Below are 22479 nucleotides of genomic sequence, written 5' to 3'. Positions count from 1 at the left end.
TTAAATTTGTGAGGTTACTCAAAACAAACTTTTTTCAGAACTTGGTAAATACAAACATCCATATGCTGCTGTAATTTGATTTCCTGGTCTGTTCTCAAATTAAAAGATTTTTTAACAGAAGGTACAAGAGATCTTGTAAGTTGCTCCGTTAGACTAAATGACATGTTTTCCTTATTGCTCATGTTCAAAGGGACGTCACTCATCTCTTCTCCGTGAAAGTCTGTAGCTGGATTTGCATATATTGACCTCAAGGTGTTATATGGAGATAAATGTCTCCTGTCCTAATAAAAGGAAAACAGAGGAGTACGTTTAATTTCTTGTGTATGCCATGAAAAATAACAGTTATCAAGAAATAACTGTATGTTTTCATCTAAACAGCAAGGAAGACTGCAAAGGCTTTGCTGGGGACTGCTCTTTAGAAACCTAAAATAATTGCATAGGGATTTGCTTAATTTCCAGGCTGACTCTATCGGCCATCTGCAAAACAAGACAACAGATCTGACTTTGACACAGACATGCCAAGTTCTGCCTGGGACCTGGGGAGAGGTTTCTATTCATTCCAGAAATGACAAGAACCAGTGACAAACAGCATTTCTAATAGATCTTTTAAGGAGTACTGGACTCAGTAATCATTAAAAGCCTCCCTTTTTTCTTCTTAGAGATTTCCTGAAACACACAGCTGAGCAGTGGCGTCAGTCCTGTATGCTACTCAGCATGTGGGGATTTAAATTAAGTGGACTCTCCAATCCAGTGTTCACTGTCATCACCTCTGTATTTTAAAGAATTTAACCATGGGGACAATGTATTGCCGTTACAGTGATTCCCGTAGCTGAAATTACACAGCATGAAATATCAGTAGGGATGGTATATTTTAGGTATCACGTCTGATCAAACCCCTTTCAATTCTGAATTACTGGAGTATCCATGAGAAAGCTTTGCTTTTTCCATTCCAAAATAGGCAGAACCTTTGCAAAATATCTGTGGAGTGAGAAAAGACGTATTTAAAATGGCTATCTTTTTAAACTGTTGTAAAATAATAAAACATTATTTTACTTATATCTGAATGAGTTATTACTACACTAGTAAAAATTCAGGTGAAAGAATAGCAACCCATAGAGAGCAGATTCAACAGAGAAAAGGTCACCTGGCTTTATTTCCTTTAAATTATGTGGTGAATGTCAAAGAGAATCTGTAGAGGAACAAAGACCCACCAGCAGTGACTCCAATCCATTACAGATGATATGTTGATCCATGAGGGTCCCCAGCATTGCTTTACAGCTGAAGCAATATGTTATGTCTGGGACATGGAGGTGGATATAATCTATAGTGAAAGAAGTTATATATAGCACCAAGAGGAACCACGAGTCACAGAGAGCATTAGAATTAATTGACTTGCGGATTCAGTGTTTTATTGAAGCTTTGTCTCCTCAGCACCTCTGCAGCCTCCACTCCCAGGGGATCTACCTGAAGATAAAAACAGACCAAGACTTTTGATACAAAACTTGTTTTCCCATGCTCCATTCGACTGTGAGCCAGGCAACACTAATGCAATGATAATTAGAACAGATAGAGCACTTTAAAGCTGTGCGAGAGCTGTGCAAACACAAATTAATACTTGTAATATCCCTGAAAGTCGGATGGGTAAATATCATTACAACGGTGGTTCCCTCCACTCCAAGTGCATTGCAGTGCTGTTTATAAGCATCATCTAACAGAAAGAATTTCTCAGTTTCACACAAGCCTATTGTGCTTCTTTGGAGCAACCAATTAAAAAAGGAATGAAAGCATTCATGTCCCTGGGTGTCTAGGGCTGGCTTCAGGGAAGCCAGCACATTTAAGTGGTGTGATTTAGACAAATTTCCCATGCTGACTAAATGGACAAAATGGTCCCTGAAAGTGAAACATGCTTTGTTCTCCTGTCCAGATTTTCACTAGTTTATGTCAATGGAAAACATTTTTTTTAATTTTGAATTTAAGCATTTCATCAAATTCCTAGCAAATTATGATCAAGGCACCATTAAGGCACCATTGCTTTTCTACCACTAAAATCTGTACTCACAGGTTACAGGATAAAAATTTCACCCAGGATTATGTTTCTGGTATTTGCAACACCATCTGCTACACAGAGAAAAGCTCAAAACAAAAATGACCAGCTTTGTTCAGCCTCTGGCAAACTACCACACAGGCAAAATGATTTTTTTGTCATCCCACCTGTCTGTCTACTTATATTCTTGAGCCTTTGAAAAGGAAATGATAACATCTCCTAAAGCTGACTCTTACACCAAGAAATGATGGGGTTTGTCAATGGACAAACTCTAAGTCTCTCTAATTCAGGTTATCTAGGATGTTGCAGAAAAACAATTTTTTACAGTAATTGCTCTCACTGTTAGATTTGTGCAGTTCTTCATGAGATTGGGATGCGGTAAGGGGGTACCAGACCCCAGAAGCCAGCCTGTGCTTCTTCAATATTCGCTCAATGGTGGCCTCACGTGGAGCCTTCTCCAGGAGTTCCTCTTCAGCAACTCAAGCAACGTGGGACGATACATTGCCCTGGAAATCCCAATGAAGGCCCGTTCCAGCTCTACTCGAATTCGCTGGTGGCAACCATCTGAGAATGGGCATTTCTACAGTCCCTGGGTAATTGATCAGGTAAGTACTCTTCTGGGTTGTTGGTTTTTTTAATATAGTTTTAGACTGTTTTCTGTCTTAATGTTTCCCTTTTATTGGCACATGTCATTTCACTGGGTCAAGCAAAAACGCTTTTTATAAAGATATTCCAGAATTATACTAATCTAGCAAAATAATTGAGCAAAATTGCAGTTCGTTAATTTTGTGCTTTTAATGCACTGTTTCTATGTTGGGTACTGAATGTCTATTTAGGAGCTAGGAAGGTCTTTAATACATGGGTAGAGCCACAGAGTCACATTGCAGAAGGCCTTAGTATGCAAAATCCAGGTCTGAGTTCAAACTTTGAAAGCCCTCATTTCATAACCAATCCAAATATATAATTTCCTTGGTAGAATGTAATAGGAAAAACTAGAGAAAAGCTTCAATCTAAATCAATCTTCTCATTTTGAAAGCAATTGAAGTTTTGTTTCATATTTGGGATTTGCTTCTATTCAGAGTATATTGTATTGCTTTGTACGATTTGGTATAAATCTCAAGAAACTCCACTGAAGTCATTGCACTCAAAGTAGTGTTATTGGGCTGCCCCAGCTGAATTTGCTTAAATATTCATTAATGGTTTTTTTTGTTTGTTTGTTTGTTTGTTTTTGTTGTTGTTTTGTTTTTTTGTAGCAGTTAGTTCAGGTCCATAGGAAAAACCTGGACACTGAACATCCATCCATGTTACAAAATTTTACTTCACATCCCTCCATTTAAAAATGAAAAAAATCTTATTCTTTCATTCCTATATATTCATTGAAGTTAGTTAGTTATATTAGTTCAGAACAATCAGTAACTGAATTCAGAATAACAAATAAGAATTAGTTCTACCTTATTTGTTGAATTGTAAAATCCTAATCTCTGGAAGTCAACATCAGAACAAAGAATATTGCCCCAGTTCAATCATCAGATGCAATCTGGTAGTAGTTCATCAGATTATAGGACAGCTGAACAGTCAGTGGGAAAAATAACAGCGTAATCACTTTGCTCCTATCAACATTTATTTTTGTACTTCATTCAGAATGGAATTCACCTCCTTAAACTTCAGATTCGTACAGCTGAGCCAATCTCTTTAGGATGCCTCTGCAGGAAAAAGCTATTCCCCTTCCTCATAACATAAAATCTTTACAAAGTAAATTTGTCTATTATGGTCCATAAGAATACATATATGCATAGATCACTCAATGTTTTCCTCCTCCAGGATTCTCTGTCATGTGTCCATTTGTGAAGACTTCTAAGCATGATTTTTTTTTCAATAACAATTCCTTTTATGATGTTTCAGATTCTTATTGGAGGAAACATCTCTGGCAATACAGTATTAGAAGATGATTTCACCACGCTGGATAGTAGAAAGTGGCTGCTCCATCCTGGTGGCACAAAGATGCCAGTCTGTGGGTCTACTGGGGATGCTTTGGTGTTCATCGAGAAAGCTAGCACCCGCTATGTTGTAACCACTGACATCGTTGTCAACGAAGACTCCTTCTTGCAAATAGATTTTGCAGCATCTTGCTCTGTCACAGACTCCTGCTATGGTAATGACTTCCTAGTAAATCCTGCCCTTTCTCCTACTCTCTTGTATGGGAAAGTTCACCTGTTTTATTGTTCCATTATCCATCATAACAAGAACTGAGAAACCAAACTGCATGTTTCTGTCAGGAACTGTAATATCAGCATTTATTGTTGGTATCTGAAGCCTAAGATAAACTAAAGTATGTTTTTTCCTCCAGGCAGTTAAGTTGTAGTTCAACTAATTTAAGAAAAATACTAACAGCTGTCTTACTATAGTCTATTTGCCAGCATATTGTATCCACTGCTTGGGATGATGTTCTGGTTCTAATAATAAGCAGCTGGGTGTTCCCAGCATATGTTTCTTGTTTTGTGGGTTTGCAGTTTTTGAGAAGTTTCAATTCAGATCTCATTTGCACTTGTATGACTAAGAAATCATTTGTATTAGCCTACTTCTGACGAAAGCTAAGTCAGAATCAACTGTGAAAATGTGTATAATCCATATGAAATAGTAAGTACGTATATATTTGTATGCATATGTCTATGTATGAATGTGTGCATATATCTATGCACACATATATAAACATATATACATGCATGTGCACGTAATGATGTAATTTTTTATTCCCTAGTTTCCTTTTTTTTCCATACAATGCACATTCAGTGCAGAGCAGGTTTTTGCACATATATACGTACGTGTACATACGCATGCTTTTATTTGTGTAACTGTATGTGTATATCTATATGTATACATACATATATATGTGCAAAAACCTGCTCTGCACTGAATGTGCATCACAGGGAAATTAAAAATTGGGTCATTATGTGAATTTTAAAATGCACAAAATATTGGTATTCTTAGCTTTTGAATACTTGTTTATATGTGTTAGATTACATTCTTTTAGCATAGCATTTGGGGGTGCATTTTTATTTTTTTATGAGAAGGACAATGTAGTATGTTGGAGCATGCAGCGTGCATAAATTCACTGCGTTGCTGACTGTTCCTCTGGAATTCTTCGTAAAAATGGAAAAAGGTTTTACATAAAGTCTGAAAAGTGGCTTACCTGCTTTTGCTGTTCTGAACCCTATGGAAATAATCAAGATTTTACTTATGTCTTCAACAATTTTCTTTTGCTATTAAAACCACTGCAGCATCCCTAAAATCATCTCTAAGCTAAGTTTAAGTGTTTTGGCAGCTTGTTTATATGCTGACAAAGAAATAGTTCCTTCCTTTTTTTGTTGTTATTTCTTTGTCTACTGTGCTTACCATTATCTTAACTTTGTATTAAGTTAAGCAGGATGCTACCTAGTCACGCTTCCACTCCTGATGAGGAAAACATTTCAATTTGGTGTTGAAGATTTAACACCAAAAATTCATTTACCCTTGTTTGTATCCACTCGTTCTTGTGTTTCTATAGCACTGCGTTCTGTGCTTAGGCATCAAGTAGGACTGACTGGGTGATTAAGGGTCATTCTCTGTGCGTGAGGGTAGAAGAAATGGGCTGGTAGTAATCAAAGAAGAGAGCAGATTTACCACCACTGTCACTGCAACCATACTCCATTTTTTACGCAGCCAGAAAGCTTAGCACCTGGAACATTTACTACGAGTTACAGTTCTGTGCCTATTGTTATTTACTTTTTAATTCCTGTATAAAAGTTTAACTTGAAGTATTTAGTGAGCTTGACTAATCTTTATTTTCATAATAAAATTTATAAGCCCTAAACAGCAAAATAATGAAATTGCTGATTTTTGCTAGAAATGAATACGTTAGTTTAATATGAGTAGATTGTGTTTGAATGAAAATAAGCTCATTGACTAACAAACTCAATTTAAAATTGCTTATGCTGGATACTGAAATGAGCTGGTCTGGAGTGGCATGGAAAGAGTGACTAAACCATCTTGTTGAAGAGCCAAAAGTTTGAATTTGAGAGTTGTTCTGCCTTACACAGAGATTGCAACCAGCTGAGTTCTCATCATTCAGCTTCAAAAACAAAAAGCTTCTGGTCGCGATGCTGTCACATCACTTTCTTGTATGCTGCAGCTACAGAAATTGGCTTGAATTAATCCTGGTGACTTGACAGATTACTTTATCTTTGCACCTGTGGTCCTTTGAGTTAGGTGGCTGATGGGTATTGCAGCCTTCTCCTGAGTTATACTTGTTCAGCAACATAGAATGTATCTTCCAGCATTGCCATCATCTTTGTGCTCCCAACACAAAGTTTTGAAAAGTTTTGAGTGTTTATTTTGTCAGAGCAGTCTCGTGACTAAAGGTTTGTCGTAGACCTATGCATGCGAGTCTCTAAATTAACTGACTTACTGTCTTTCCACCCTTAGCTATTGAACTGGAATATTCAGTGGACCTTGGACTGACCTGGCACCCGATTTTGAGAGACTGTCTTCCCACTAATGTGGAATGTAACAAGTACCATCTCCAGAGGATTCTCATATCAGACACTTTCAACAAGTGGACCCGGATTACTTTGCCTCTGCCTCCCTACACTAGGTATCTCTCTCTGGTTTTCTGCAGAATAAATCTAAATGCATGTCTGTGTATTGAGATATGATACATTATATTGTTAAAATAATTGTACCTTGCCATTCTTGTTTGGTCAATGTAGATAGCAACACATAAGTAAAGAAAACTCCATCCTGCTTTGCATAAAAATTGCAAAGCTACTACGTATATTTACTTTTCTTAGTTATTTAGAAATAGGAAATTCTTGTGTGCCTTGTCCTGGGGAGGGGAAGGAGCAGGGGGAACTCTTTAAAGAATCTCTTGGTGTCATCACCCTCACTACATTTGGTTGTTTTGGTGGCTGATTGTCTGAATCCCCCACCTGCATCCTGTTCTTGCTGTTCTTGGCTATGAGCTGGTGTTTTAAGAGTAACACTTTTTAGGCTTCTTGTTTTTCTGTGCATTCCTTGTACCTTTTGGATCTCTCTCAACTTTTACACATGCCCCATTTTCACCTCCTCTTCCCTGTTGTACTTTATTTTGTCTTTGAGAGAAGAAAACTTGTGGGATTTGTTGGGAGGCTGTGTTTTATGCAGTGAAAGGAGCAGTGACTGCTAGTGGGAGCACTGCCATATGTTTCATCATGATGCCCTGAAAACAGTTTCACTTTGTTTGCTTGGTTGGTTTTTTGTTCGTTTGTCAGAAAAATCCATATAAGGCCAACTGAGTAACGTAGACTTCCACTTCCTGTTCATCTTGTTGTGCTGTTAGTTGTGACTGTCCCCCGTGCAGTCATACCTGATAATACCAGTGTAGTGCTAGGCCAACATAAAACCCAGAAACAAAGGTGGATGTCAAGCTCTCTGCACAACTTCACTCTACAGCTCTTCTCCTACCACTGAGCCCCATTTCCTGACCAAAGGCGTAGGCCAAGCTAACTGCTGTCACAGATGTAGCCAGAGTTAAGGCATTGCTTACACCTGTTTGAGAAGATTGTTATGAAAGATGCCAATGAACGCACATAGAAGTTTTGAAACAGAGACATTTATTTTCCAGAAATTGTACTGAGAGCACCTATACAGTTGCCACAAGTTTTGAAACTGGCAGTGGAAAAGTCCATGTTCTGTTACTAATTGTTTTGGCATCTAGACTCTTCCCTATCTCCATTGCAGTGATTTATGTCAAGTAATAGTATATTTAGGACTTGTTCCCAGGGATGATCTCCTCTGCTTACTTGTTGTACTGTTTCACTATGTATTGTCTACAAAATCCATTACCTCAACAGTCCTTATAAAAAGCCTGTAAATTTATGTTCAGAAATGATTTTCTAGGGCTTCACAGGATAAATCAGGACTGGGGCTGACGCTCCAAACCAATTGAATTCGAACCTAAAATGAACATATCACCCGAGATTAACTCAGTTTTATACATAGCTGTGCTTTTAAAGCTGAAATCTTTTTGAGTGCTGTATGTCAAAGGAAGAAGTCTGATCCCTATTGAGGCAAAAAAAAAAAAAAAATTGCTATTCTCTCCAGTCCAATAACTATATGTCTTGGCTCAAGTAATACCATTTCCCGGAGATATTAAGATGGGGATTGTGTGAGAGAGGCTATTACAACCCTAGCTCACAAGCAATGGAAAACTTAACCTTTAGAATAAGGAATAGTACAGCCCTTTCGTAAAGGTGTGATATAATTTTTATGCTGTTTTACTACTTCAAGCTGCATAATAGCACGTGTATTTCTGACTATTTATATCTGTGTATCTTAGGGACTTGCAGGCTACTTAGTCAACAGCTCTGTCTAGTGTACAGCCCCCATACTGACATAGCATTTTAGGGCTCGTGTACCCCAGTGTGCTATATAACCTGTGGCCTGCAAAAGGCAATGAACACTTAGTTTTATCTTACAGTTGATTTTAAAATGCAAATGTGAACATAAAGGTTCTCCCAGGAGCATGAGCTCTGTAAGTTGTTAGTGAAGTGCCAAACCTAAAGCAGAGAGAGTGAGATATAAATTTTTGTCTTTAATCCTCAAGGACTTCCTCCCAGTTTATGCATTTCTTTTTAAAAATGCTGTTTAGCGAACAACTAGACAACACAGCAGTAGATTTCTCTTTGGATAAACTTGTTATCCATTCACATCACGCAATATATTTATTAAGAAATAATTCATAGAATAACATTGAAAAGGTTTATTTTTACACTGAATAAATTGGGGGGATTTTGGTGTTTATTTGTTTTGGGGTTTACAACTGAGTTTTTAAAGAAAACAGACTACACAAAGTTCAATGCTGCCATCTGGTGCTGTATAGCAAAACACCGACTAGTTTGAATTTAAAATAGTACTCTTGAAAAGTTGCAGAAATTAATCTACTCACAGCTATTCACATGCTGGTGTCTACAGCTGTGTGAGATGAATAGCTCTTTGGTGTCCCCTGACTGTTTCAGCTGGGTTTCCATCATCTACCTTGGGAGATAAGACATTTAATTCACATATAGCTGCATCAAAATAAGGTGTTCGAATAGGGAACTAAATTCCACCTTTAATCAAAAAAAAAATGAAAATGATTTATTGAAAAGAGCCAGGACTGCACCATAGATCATTTCTTAACATTGCCAGCCAAGCTATGGTTGGAGGGTAGGGAGGAAACTGTGAAAGCAGAGTCACACCATCGCTGGCTCCACAAGTCCCACACAGGGCTCACCTGACCCCGTAGATTTGAAAACGCAGTATCTCACATAGGAGCCAACTTACTGTCTAGAGCTGCACTATGTAAGTGTAGCCAGGAGGACTCACAGAAGAAAAAGTCAGGTTAGTTCATCGCTGAAGCAATGAAACTCAGGCTCAGGGTGCAACCTGGAAGATTGGGGTCATCGCAGCTTGATTCAATTCCCAGCTATCTCTCAGCTTCAAATTTGTGCCAGGACCCAGCTGGAACATGGCTATGAGCATCCCTTTGGGCATACCACCTTCCTCCTACCCTCTTTTCCCTTGTGCCAAACACAGCCACTTGCTTTGCTCTCTTCCCTTTCCCACCTCTCGCATTCTTGGTGTGCTATGGAGCTATGCGCTTTGTCCCGCAAAGCATCTACACAAGCCACTTCCCACTTTCTGTCACTTCACCCTACAAGGATGGGCAAAATGCACCATAAACATTCAGCTAGGAGGACCTCCTTTTCCATTACAAAATTTGGGACGCCACTTCTCCTTTCATTAACATGCTGGTCAAATTTATTTGAGACTTGTACAAGCAAGAGACTTGTACCAGCTGCAGCTGGTACCAGCACGTCCTGGGGCTGCACGGGGACCACAGCAGCAGCTGAGCCCAGCCCTGCCTCCCAGCTGCAGGTTTTCCTGGGCTGCTCTCAGAATTTGGAAGCTCCCTTCTTGGCCTCTCAGGGACCTTGTTGCTGTCAGGAATCAGCCCAGGGCTGTGCTGATATTGAATAAATCTTCCAGGAGCAGTCCAGCTGCAAGACTGAAATTTCCCTTCAGTCAAAATAAAGATTAGCTTAGGTAGTGCACTACCTTTCTTCTTTTCTTTCTCCCCCAAAGGTCTCAAGCAACTCGTTTCCGCTGGCACCAGCCTGCTCCTTTTGATAAGCAGCAAACTTGGGCAATTGATAACGTCTACATTGGGGACGGCTGTATAGACATGTGCAGCGGCCATGGGAAGTGCACCCAAGATAACTGTGTGTAAGTGAAACTTTTCCTTTGTCCTACACAGCACTGCAGCATTTCACTCTTCTGTAATTTTAACAAAATCTCAGAAAAGGTTTTGACACGATTTAAAAGGAAGGAGTTTTGCTTTTAAAACTGAGCAGGACATCACGACTGCTGAGGAACAGAAATAACAACAGGCTGGGTGAGTGCTGGGGTTGGCTCTGGCAGATCTCTGCCTGTTCACACATCATGGATGATACCACTGGTCCCTTCTCCAGCAGCCTCTGCTGTTGCCTACGCTGCGGCTTGACCACCTTCCCATAAGGGAGGGAGAAGAGACTCCTTGAGATTGCACACCCCTCTGAGGACATACAGTGCTTGAGCTCCCCAGAAGTCATCCCTGGTTCCCAAGGGGTTTCACGTCATCTCCCCTTGCCCACATCCTGGTGCTGGGTGCAGAGCACAAGGGCTGGCAAAGGGATGCATCTGCTAAGCAAAACAATAGATGCCAGTTCTTCGCAAGGCCTATTTTTGCCTTGTAACTCATGTTGGCTTGATGGCCTGATGCTTCTGCTTCATAGCGGGGTTTGACTATGGAGGCAGATGGACTTGATCCTCAACGTGTTTTATATAACAACACACAAAGAGCCCTGCAAAGCTAACAAACAACAACTAGACCTCCCCAGATTTTCTGTCTGGCAACAGAGAAATACCTTCCAGATGGATCTGCTGCTTTTCCAGTCCACAGATGATAGCAGAAATGGGAGAACAGTGGTATAATTGTGCTGTGACTATGTTTGTTAGAAATATATTCCACTGCAGAATACACATATTCTGGCATTGTCCTGTATCCCAACAGCACTGAAGTACCATGGCATGGCCTCCTTGGTGAAATCTACGTAGTAGTAGAAGAACGTTCTGTGCTTTTATCTAAACTTTAACACAATATAAGAAGAAGGTTTTTCAGATGAGACAAAAACAGGGACCTTATAAAAGAACAGTATCTACCCAGTAGAACTTTACAGAAACATTTAAAATTTAACATTAGCAGGACATTCTTAGGCTCAGCACATTCTTTTAGGTTTATCTATTACGGTGAAATGTATTTTACTGATAACATTCTATGTTGGACTGTACTCTGTATTATCAGCAACAATGAAAAAACATGTACACAATACTATCCTTCCAAAAATTGTTTTTGTTTCATATTGACAACTTCAAAAAGTGGCAGATGTTTGAAACCCCCATATGCCAGTTGTGCACTAGTAAATGATGCAGACGGTCTCTGTATGGAATAACACGGCACCTTGATGTGGGATAATGTGGCACTGATTAAATCTCTGTGCAGGGACTTTGCCAGCTGAATTTTGCATTTGTTTTCCTCCACAGCTGCGATGAGCACTGGGGGGGGCTCTACTGTGATGAGCCAGAGACCCCACTTCCGACACAACTGAAGGATAACTTCAATCGCTCACCGTCGAGCCAGAACTGGCTGACAGTGAACGGGGGCAAGCTGAGCACCGTCTGTGGAGCGGTGGCCTCGGGGATGGCTCTTCACTTCAGCGGGGTTGGTGTTCGGCACGGAGGCTGCCTTGCTCTTTTTGACAGTATAAGCAGGACTGATTTTAAAAGTTAAATGAATTGCAACATGCTAAAAAAAATATTAACACAGTAAACACAAAACACATCTATATCTACCTGTCTATATAATATATGTCCTTTGGTTAGCTGAAGGACAAAGTCAGGTGGGTCCTACAGCCTGGTGCCAGCCAGATACACTCCAGGAAAGCAGATACCATGATCCTGGCTATGCTGCAGCCAGGAAAATGAGTAATGCTGCAGAGGCCTCCTGAAAGCAGCAGTGGTGGGGCCTTTGGAGGTGGAGCTGATAGATCAAAGCACAGTTGAAGTGGGTAGACATTCAGACCCACCCTCTGATAATAGCCTCTTCATAGCACTTACAATTTCCACAGAGGCTGCAGTTTGGTGCAGCTTCTAATCAGCCCACAGAGGTAAATTAATAACTAGGCATTTGCATGTGCATAATGTGCACTTGCTCCTTGAAAATATGGCCATGTGTAGACTTATGCTTCAGATATTTCATTGTTGGTTTTGTTTGTTTGGTTGGTTGGTTGGTTTGGTTTGTTTTTTGTTTTTTTTTCAGTGTTAGCTTAGAGTAAAATTGCTTGTGTTTTAGCTACACACAGCTGTGTAAGCCTGCCTGCTGCTGAATTACAGCGTGCTCTAGGTAGCCTCAGGGTTATAAAAATGACAAAATATTATTTTAGAAACATAAAACTTGTGCTTATATATATCTTTCACGCAAGGGAACTAGTTCAAACTATGCAAGTTTTCTAAAATAAATTGACAGAAACATTTACATTTCTACTTCCTTCCAGTAGGACTAAGTAGGAACCACTAATTAACAGACTAAGCAGGAATTATGGGAAAGCACACAAATTAAAATTGCTGTGCCATTCGATGGTTTGCATAAACTAAATGATTAGCACATAATCAGTGAATCATTAACTCTGCATGGAGAACCTAGTGTTGCACACTGGAAGTGTGGATTTTTGTAACTCTTGTATTCAGCATAAAGGTGAAGTCATTCTTGATGCTTAATTTTATAAAGCTGTAGGTCAAGTACCAACGTATGTATTTTCAAGATGGAACATAACTGAAACTATTCTCAGAGAAAGTCATTTATTGCTCTGTTGTAGCTTTACTTCTATTATAATTTGTAGAAGTTGTACTGTTTTGAAGGTTTTACAACATGAAGCTTTATTAGTAGTGACTGCATAATCTACCAATTTTTATGTTCATAAGTTTTGCCAGACAGCACCAGCCAACATAATTTTTCATTACTTTTAAGGGCTGCAGCCGTACGTTAGTTACAGTTGACTTGAACCTCACCAATGCAGAATTCATCCAGTTTTATTTCATGTATGGATGTCTGATAACTCCCAATAACCGCAACCAAGGAGTACTGCTGGAGTATTCTGTGAATGGTGGAATTACCTGGAGCCTCTTAATGGAAATTTTCTATGACCAATTCAGCAAACCGGGGTTTGTAAATACCTTCTTCTGCATATATAATTTCCTGTACTAGGTCAAGTGTTCTATATTGTTTCATAACAACCTCTCTGATTTATTACTGCTGTAGTTTGGATGTCAGATCTTTAAGAGTTCAGCCTGTCCAGTCCTGCGAGCATTTATGAATGGCTTTAGAGTATGTGTTTGAGCATCAGCATTTGTTCAGCTGCAAGGCCAGAAATATAGGAAGACAGCTACTGCAATAATGTCTGTCCAGGTCTTGAAGATACTTTCATTTGCAATCTAGTTCATTACTAACAACAGCAGAAATTCACCACTTGAACTTGTTAGAAAACAGTGTATAGAGGAGGAACTGAATTTCTGCAGATATCCGTCAAAAGGTCTACACTAAACTCAAACCCAATTTTAGGACATTTGTGAAGTTCAAACCAGTACAGATACGGGTGGACCTCTTCCTCATTTATTAGTTTAAAAGACTCATAGAAAAGGGGGCTGGGAAGGACCCATTACTTGATATTTTATTTGAATGCACAAATAAATCATTAGCATTTTAATTGGCCCAGGGATTTAAGTGTACTATTGACTACTGTTGTAAGGGAAATAAGAACATTGTACTGGAATATTGCTATCTGCTCCAGGTTGAAATTATTAAATTTAATATTACTTCAACATTTCCCTTCTTAACATTTTCCTAATTAGGACACTGTGGTCATACCCTAGTAGTCTAGATGATTGCATTTTGTCTCTTAAATCATGGTTTGAGCATGTGGGGTTGCTCAAACCTTGCCAGTCTGGCTGCTGACCCTCCCCACCTTACTCTGAGCACCTGTGCAGGGGATAACATTGGGAGTGATCAAAAAGGGCTTTGTTTTGGCAATCTCCCATGGGAAAATGTAGGCTAAATCACCTAACCTGTCTCTGCCTTCCCAATTTGCACCTGCTCTAGGAGACAAAAGGTGTGAACCTGGTCAAAATACCTGGTGCAGAGCGTTGAGAAGTGTCCTCCTCTTGTGGGTTTCCTATAACTAACTTCCGTGTTGTATTTCAGTTTTGTGAACATCCTCCTTCCCTACGATGCCAAAACCATCGGGACACGCTTCCGCTGGTGGCAACCTAAACATGATGGTCTGGACCAGAACGACTGGGCTATCGACAATGTATTGATCTCTGGCTCAGCTGACCAGAGGACTGTGATGCTCGACACCTTCAGCAGCGCTCCCCTGCCACAGCATGAGCGCTCCCCTGCCGATGCAGGGCCCATTGGGAGGATCGCCTTTGACATGTTTATGGAAGACAAAACTACAGGTAAAGGTTTTACATGGGTCTGAATTAAAGGGCAAGAAGTCAGTGCAGTGACTTCTAAATCTTGCTGCACCTCTGAATCCTTGTCTCACTGTGATGGATGTCATAGGCAGTCCCATCACTACAGGTGTCCTTGCTTATTATTTTAGTTCACAAAATGCAAAATGAAAATGTGCAATGTAACTTTTCATTTTTTTACTGAGTGAATTTACTTAGAAGATGAATTTATCTTCAAAGGTTATTCTAAGCATGTTTCTTAACTGGTTTGTTTTCTGTTTGTTAATTTCTTTAAATATCCATTAGGGAAGTTAAGTTACATTTTTCAAATAAATTTTGTAGAGGAGGAAGTATTTCTGAATGTTCACAAGGCTTAGCAAGTCATAGTGCTGGGGTATACTTTGTGCAGACATGTAGTCAACATCCTTAAGAAAATTCTTTTAAAACATCCAGTGCAAGAGAAGTTTATATTTTGAATAAACCTCAGGGCCTTACTTCTTGAACATTAAAAAATAATGTTATAATGTTTACGTAAGAAAGTAGTAAGAGGTGCTTTGAGCAATAAATGTAATAAATATGTACATGGGAAAGATGGGGTACTGACATTTTGAGGAGTAATACTAAATAATTCTAATGTAGGCTGAAAAATAAAAAACCTTTAATGGTTAACACTACTTTGTGACTGTTTTCTGTACCTTATGTTGTCACTGAAAATTATGTTCCCATTTATTTTCAAGTGAATGAACACTGGTTATTCCATGATGACTGCTCAATTGAGAGGTTTTGTGATTCTCCTGATGGTGTCATGATCTGTGGGAGCCATGACGGCAGAGAGGTTTATGCAGTCACCCATGACCTGACTCCAACAGAAGGCTGGATTATGCAATTCAAGGTAAGATCTCTGTCTTCTACATAATTATTCTAAAACCATATTTTGCTCCAATTCTAAGCTGATTTTTCAAGAGCTATGATGATGTCTATAACTATGCATAAACCATTCTTTGCAGGGAAAAGTGTTGTTATTAGGCTGTCGTTATTTGTCTCACCTACAACTTGTTGGTCAGCTTTAACACTGTGGGCCATTCTCAGAGGTGACACACTCTTCTCCTCCAGCACAGAAGTTGTATGGACATCATATATGGATAGGAAGAATATATAATATATATATAGGATATAGGAAGAATATTAAATATATAAATAATATATTTATAAATATATATGTTTGCATATAATATATATATTTATAAATAATAATATAAAGAATATTAAATATATATATAAGGTGCCTATTTTGTTACAGATGTTTGGTGAAGGGAAAGCAGCTCAAAAATGGCCACACCTCATCTGTGTGGGCATGCATTCACATCAAACCTGTAATCAAACCACATTTCATACAACCCTTTACCTAAAATGAAGAAATAATCCAGCAGTATATATAAATGAAGAAATAATCCAGGAAGTTGTAAGAGCTTTTCGCACAATTCTCCTATAAAGAAGGTCCACTGGACAAAACTGACCGGGGTGGCCTCCCCTGAAATACCCAAATATTAGGTTGTGTGGAAGAGGAAAACAGTTTTATCAGTTATAGGGTACAGGCACAAGTGACAAAACCTGGATATCCAGAGAGGTGATCTAGCTAGAAAAAAGTTGAAACTCTGAATATGGTGACTGTTCTCAATCTTGGAAATCTTGGGATGAGATCTGCAGATGACCAGTACCATACAAACACTGTTACTGACATGATTTCGAGCAAAAATCAGCCGTCAGTTTTCAGGTTCAAACATTTTTTAAACTCTAATCACCACCACAATTAATTCTAATTTACTTATGCTCTCTTCTTTATTAGGTTTCTGTTGGATGTAAAACCTCGGAAAAACTTGCACAAAATCAGGTCCATGTGCAGTACTCCACTGACTTTGGTGTTAGCTGGAATTATTTAGTACCTCAGTGTTTACCAGCTGATCCAAAATGTTCTGGGAGTGTTTCACAGCCATCTGTTTTCTTTCCCACAAAAGGGTGGAAAAGAGTAACTTACTCACTGCCTGAAAACCTCGTGGGCAAGTAAGTATGAGTTCACTGCTTGTTTTGTCTTGAATTCAGCACGTCCCAAAAAACACAACAGAAAACACATCTGCCTATTCATTTTCTTTCAAGAAAGTGCATTTTTCAATGTTTATGTTTATCATACACTGTATGATTTTATTTCCTATCAAGATTGATCATGACTGAACAAATGGCAGTTATTCTTGCTTCTCTGCAGTCTGCTCCAGTACAGCATGTTCTGCTCTGTTCAGGCAGCTGTGTTCAATTAGGGAGTAAATTTATGACCTTACTGAGTGGAAAACTTACCCTTGCTGTCTGCAGTAGTCCACACATATGCAAACAATTTACTAGTTTTTTTTTTTGCAAAAAGGGAAATCTCTTATATTCTTTGAGTAATTTGCAAAGAAAGTATAACCATAAATGAAATTCTTTCTCAAGAGGCCAGGATAGATTTTTCCAGCTTCCACAGTGACCAAAATCCATCCATATGTGACCAATAGTACATTTGTGAAGAAGATATGGATCTGTCATAAAATCAATTTCAACAGAGACTGACAGATATTACTTGTGGAAGGTTGGAGGATAGTACAGTCATAAGTATATTGTATTTCACCTACCTGTTTTCATTTGAGCAAAGTTGTCTCATACATATCTGTCTGGTTTTCTTTTTTTCTGTACATCTAGTCCCGTGAGGTTTCGGTTCTATCAGAAATACTCAGATATGCAGTGGGCCATTGATAATTTCTATCTGGGCCCTGGTTGTCTGGAAAATTGTAGAGGTCATGGAGACTGCCTCAAAGAGCAATGCATCTGTGATCCTGGATACTCGGGTCCAAACTGCTATCTGACCCAAACACTGAAGGTAATTTTACTGCATGTTTTAAAGAGTGAATTTTGACATGTTTTTCGCTGAGAATGAAAAAGAGGGAAAGGGAGAGAGAGAATCACACTGGAAATTTAGCTTTGATTCATGACAGTCTGAAGATACTCAAATCCATTTTCAGTCCTTTTAACATTTTTAACAAAACTACAGTACTACAGTATCCAAGAACTATTTTGTTCGTTTTCAAATAACACTGCCCAATAAAGCTGTGATAAAGTTCACTGTTCATCTTTAGATTATCATTAGACAGAATTCATCCTTGCACACATGTTCATTGATCAAGACCTGTAGAAGGATTGTCTTTATCATGATAGAGCTTATTGAAGCAATGAATACAAGAAAAATCTTGAAATTTCACCACAGTACAAGTTTTGCTGGGGAGAAATTATAAAATAATAATATCTACCATACCTACTGGATATGTGGAGTGGTGTTACATAGTCTTGGGTGACCATAGTTATGAATTAGACCCATTCATTTGCACATGGAAACTCTAATGTACTGGATTACCTCCCAAATATGTTAAAATCTAGCCCTAAAATATTTCCATATTTAGCCAATCCAGTTCATCTATGTTTATTAATCCTAGGAAAAAAAAATAATCTTTACAGTGTTTGTGAGTCTTTCAAATACATTTAGAAGATCAGTTCCAGCTCTGGCCATCAGAAAGGCTTACAATCATAATTACTTGTGCTTTATGTTAAACACCTTCATTACAGACTTTCCTGAAAGAGCGCTTTGACAATGAAGAAATTAAACCAGATTTATGGATGTCCTTAGAAGGAGGAAGTACTTGTACTGAGTGTGGGATTCTAGCAGAAGACACAACTCTCTATTTTGGAGGTGCTACCGTGAGACAGGCTGTCACGCAAGATCTGGACCTGCGGGGTGCAAAGTATGTCATGTTACCATGTCATTTCAATGGGGAACTCTGTTAAATGCTCACAAAGCAGCAGGAAATACAGCTTGTAGCTCAAAGAATTCCTAAGCCACCACAAGCAGAGCGTTATCTCAGGTAGACACTAATTAGATTATGATTTAATTTGCTACAATGTCCAATGGAGCAAAGGTTTGCATGGCACTCAGGGAGGATGGTCACAGCAGTTCGGAGGTGTTCTTCAGTGCATTTGGGTCCTCCAGTGTCTCACTGGAGGATTTTATGAGGATTTTTGGAGAAGTGAGTGGGAATCATTTAATATTCCAGAATTGCCACGGAAACTTCTTTTCACTGAAAAACAAGTTGGCGGAAAGCATGAGGTTCTCTGAATATATGATAGTTCTTGGTGGATTGGTAACACAGGGAGATATTTACACCCCCAAGCATAGACCCAGAAGACAGGGGTGAGGTAACATAACAGTTGAGATAGCTGTCACTGGTAGCAGAGGTCATAAGGATGTGTTTGGCAGAAATTCTCCCTGATGGGATCTATGAGCCACTGTGGCCAAAGTAAGAGGTGAACAGCATGGAGTCTAGCTTCCCTGAGTCCCCCACATCATCAGAGGTGAAAGGAGTCTAAGGGGAAGTGGTGGCATCCAAGGACAATCTCCACTCAGAATCACCTTCTGGTGCTCTCTGCATCTCACCACTGATTACACCAGAGGCCTGAGAGGTGAGAATACCTCCCTGCAGTGCTTGGTCTTGTCAGCATTTATACACATGACTAGCTTTTCTCAGACAGATTCCCACTGAAAAATGAAAGTTAATGGGAAACAGCATGCTTGAGGAGGTTGTGAAGTTGGAGCTGTGGCTTTTTTCATTTAAAAATGCATATTTCACAGAGGTATATCTGACATGGCAATGAGAAGCAGGGGAGTCCTCATGCCTTGCCAGAGCCAGACCTAGAGATGTGGTGAACAGGGGAAGGTGATGCACAGCTAATGGTGTGGGGGAAGCTGCAGTGCTCTTAGCACGGCTAGTAACACCATGCTTGCTGTCAGAAAGGTCTCCATTCCCTACTGTTTTTTGGACTCAGCTACCAACTGTGTCTTGTTTGTCAAGAAACTGATGCTTTTAGTTGAGTTGTAGACCAAGGCCCACCCTACCACAGTGGAAAGGATGGCCCTCCATGCCCCGGTGAAGCAGCAGGTCCCCTTCGCCAGGAGCATCCTAGAGGCAGCAATGCCTGTCCTGCAAAGACGCAAGACACTGCTGTCACCTGTGCACCACTGGCTCCACTCCTGAGGCACTAGCATCGTCTCCCACTGAGTTCAGAACATCACCTCTGCTGGTCGGCCTCTCCTGTGGGCCCATACAAGACCCGTTCCATTTGCATGAGGTAGAAAGGGTGACTTAACTGGAGAGCAATGGAATAACATCAGTTTAGACAAGTTAAGGACATCACATAGAAGACAACTTCAGCATCTTTGTCCCTTGGCTGAATAGCTTTAAAGAATTCTATTTTTCAGCAAAAAATCATCAAATCACATAGCCTTTCAAGTAGGAAGGGGCCTCAGGAGGTCCCTAGCCCAACCTCATTCTCAAAGCAGGGATAACTGTGAATTTAGACCAGGTTGCTCAGGGCTTTGTCCTTCTGAGTCTTGAAAAACTCCAAGGAGAGTGTTGAGTTAACCATCACAGTAATATTTTTTTCCTTTATATGCAGTCAGAACCTCCTTTGTTTCAATGCACAGCCACTGTCTCCTGGTCTCTGCCATGCCCCACAGCAAAGCTCTGCTCTGCCTTCCTGATGACTTCCCTGTAGGCTGCTGTCAGATCCTCCTGAAGTCCTATCTTCTTTAAGCTGACCAAGCCTAGGTCCCTCAGCCTCTCCTCACAAGGCACATGCTACAGCCCAGACAATTTAGGTGGCCTCCAAGTGACTTTACCTCAGTTTATCAACTTTTTTTATGTCCTTCATTGCTGCCAGGGCACCTTGTTAAAGTATGTTTAATCCCCGTTCCACCAGTACTCCCAGGAAGCAATTAACAAAGCTGCTCTTGGCCAGTCAGTCCCAGTCTGTACCACAGCAGGGGGTTAGTCCCTCCCACGGGGAGGACATTGCATTTGTCCTTGTTGAATTTCATGAGGTTCCAGTGGGAATTATAAGGCAATGTTTTTGGAAACCTTTGTTCTACTTGGACATCAGTGTTACTTGCTTAAAAATTTTGAGCATTTTCAGCATATCTGCTTACAGAAAGGAAACTTCTTGATCTGTACAGATCTTTAACAGTTGTAAACCTGTACATTTACCCTTAGATTTCTACAATACTGGGGGAGAATTGGGAGTGAAAACAACATGACAACATGCCACAGACCAACCTGCAGAAAGGAGGGAGTGCTGCTAGATTATTCCATTGATGGAGGCAAGTACATCTTGAAGTTTCATCTAAACTACAGCCATATTCGGTATTTAAGCATCATAAATATCTGAGAAGTCATCATAACAATCCAAAATAATAAGATAGGTATTTTTGTCCTTGTAATGTTCTTCCTCCTTCTAGAAATTCCATCTATTGCTCAGGAAAAGTTTTCAATAATCCACCTCCTTGATTTTAGTTATCAGTGGCTTCTAGCCAATTTGATTACTTTATACAATTACAAAATTGCTCTTGTAATGAGTACAGTTGCCAACTACCCTTAGAAGTTAAGACTTGCCTATTGGGAGAACATAGCTATTATTTCTGATTTCCTGGTATCTCCCTTAAATCTTTTAGAAGATTCTACCTTATGCTTGTTTTTATTACTAAATCAGCGTCTTTTCATTCTAGGGATAAGCTGGACTTTGCTTCATGAGATGGACTACCAAAAATATATCTCAGTCAGACATGACTACATCCTTCTCCCCGAACGTGCTCTGACCAACACAACCCGCTTGAGGTGGTGGCAGCCTTTCACCATCAGCAATGGGATCGTGGTTTCAGGTCCTGATCGGGCGCAGTGGGCTCTGGATAACATACTGATTGGGGGAGCAGAGATCAACCCCAGTCAGCTGGTAGATACATTTGATGATGGTAAGAGGCTATGACAGCTATTCTATTGTCTACCATGATCTTATTTGAGAAAAGCCCTATGAGCTTGCGAGCATGCTTTTTCTTCTTTTTTAACATTGCGAAGTTTTTGTTTTGTAGACTAGTACTGTTTCTATTCAATTCTTCATGCTACTAATGGGGATGTCTGTATATATATATGCATATATATATATATACAAGTATATTTAGGTATGTTTGTGTAAATATATGGACATATCTATAAGGAAGGCTTTTTTTTTTCAGTCCAACTCATTTCATTTAAATTCTTGGGTAGGGAAGTTTTATTTAATCATATTTTTAAAAATACTAGTATTTAAACATTTTAATTACCTGTCTGGAGCTGATGTTTATACTGTCTGCTAGTAGCTTACTTATTGTGTGTCACAACAGCTAGTGTAGATTTAGTGTTTATATCGCTAAAGTACTGTATCTAGTGATTCTGTGGATTCATTACTAAGCCTTGATGTTTCCTGAGACAATACAGTAATTGTATTTAACTCATGTTAATAGAAGGCACCTCTCATGAAGAAAACTGGAGTTTTTACCCTAATGCAGTCAGGACTGCAGGGTTCTGTGGAAATCCATCATTCCATCTCTACTGGCCAAATAAGAAAAAGGACAAAACACACAACATCCTGTCCTCCAGGGAGCTTATTATACAACCAGGATACATGATGCAGTTTAAAGTAAGAAATGTTCTCTCTCTACAAAGTAAATTTTGTAATGAAAAATCATCTAATTTCTCTCCAGAAGTTCTTCTTGTTCCAGCTAGGAAGCACAACTGGATGAATAAATAATGATTTTATATTAAAATTTAAGGAAAATTTTCAAGTGCAGGTAACAGGAACCTGAAAGGTTGCATGAATGTGAGATGTCAAATTCTTCTGACTGTCTATATGCTTTGGGGGTTACTGAGAGAGATTGGCAGTTTAATCCCTTT

The 22479-nt window shown here is 39.4% G+C and overlaps 1 protein-coding gene across 1 annotated transcript in view; it reads left to right on the top strand.

Annotated features, from left to right (window-relative positions):
* RELN (reelin) overlaps window positions 1–22479 on the top strand; it is a 296816-nt gene that overhangs the window by 257535 nt on the left and 16802 nt on the right. Inside the window, exons 44-57 of the mRNA XM_035549571.1 lie at window positions 2391–2649; window positions 3947–4196; window positions 6506–6674; window positions 10184–10324; window positions 11681–11858; window positions 13164–13357; window positions 14394–14650; window positions 15382–15536; window positions 16491–16705; window positions 17372–17549; window positions 18290–18465; window positions 20767–20873; window positions 21279–21521; window positions 22050–22225. Coding sequence (XP_035405464.1) covers window positions 2391–2649; window positions 3947–4196; window positions 6506–6674; window positions 10184–10324; window positions 11681–11858; window positions 13164–13357; window positions 14394–14650; window positions 15382–15536; window positions 16491–16705; window positions 17372–17549; window positions 18290–18465; window positions 20767–20873; window positions 21279–21521; window positions 22050–22225 — 2698 coding nt within the window. The remainder of the gene's footprint in view (window positions 1–2390; window positions 2650–3946; window positions 4197–6505; window positions 6675–10183; window positions 10325–11680; window positions 11859–13163; window positions 13358–14393; window positions 14651–15381; window positions 15537–16490; window positions 16706–17371; window positions 17550–18289; window positions 18466–20766; window positions 20874–21278; window positions 21522–22049; window positions 22226–22479) is intronic.

Source organism: Cygnus atratus, chromosome 1 (genome assembly GCF_013377495.2).
Source record: "Cygnus atratus isolate AKBS03 ecotype Queensland, Australia chromosome 1, CAtr_DNAZoo_HiC_assembly, whole genome shotgun sequence".
Taxonomy (NCBI): domain Eukaryota; kingdom Metazoa; phylum Chordata; class Aves; order Anseriformes; family Anatidae; genus Cygnus; species Cygnus atratus.
The sequence above is the reverse complement of the archived record's forward strand: the minus strand, read 5'-3'. Positions and strand labels throughout refer to the sequence as shown.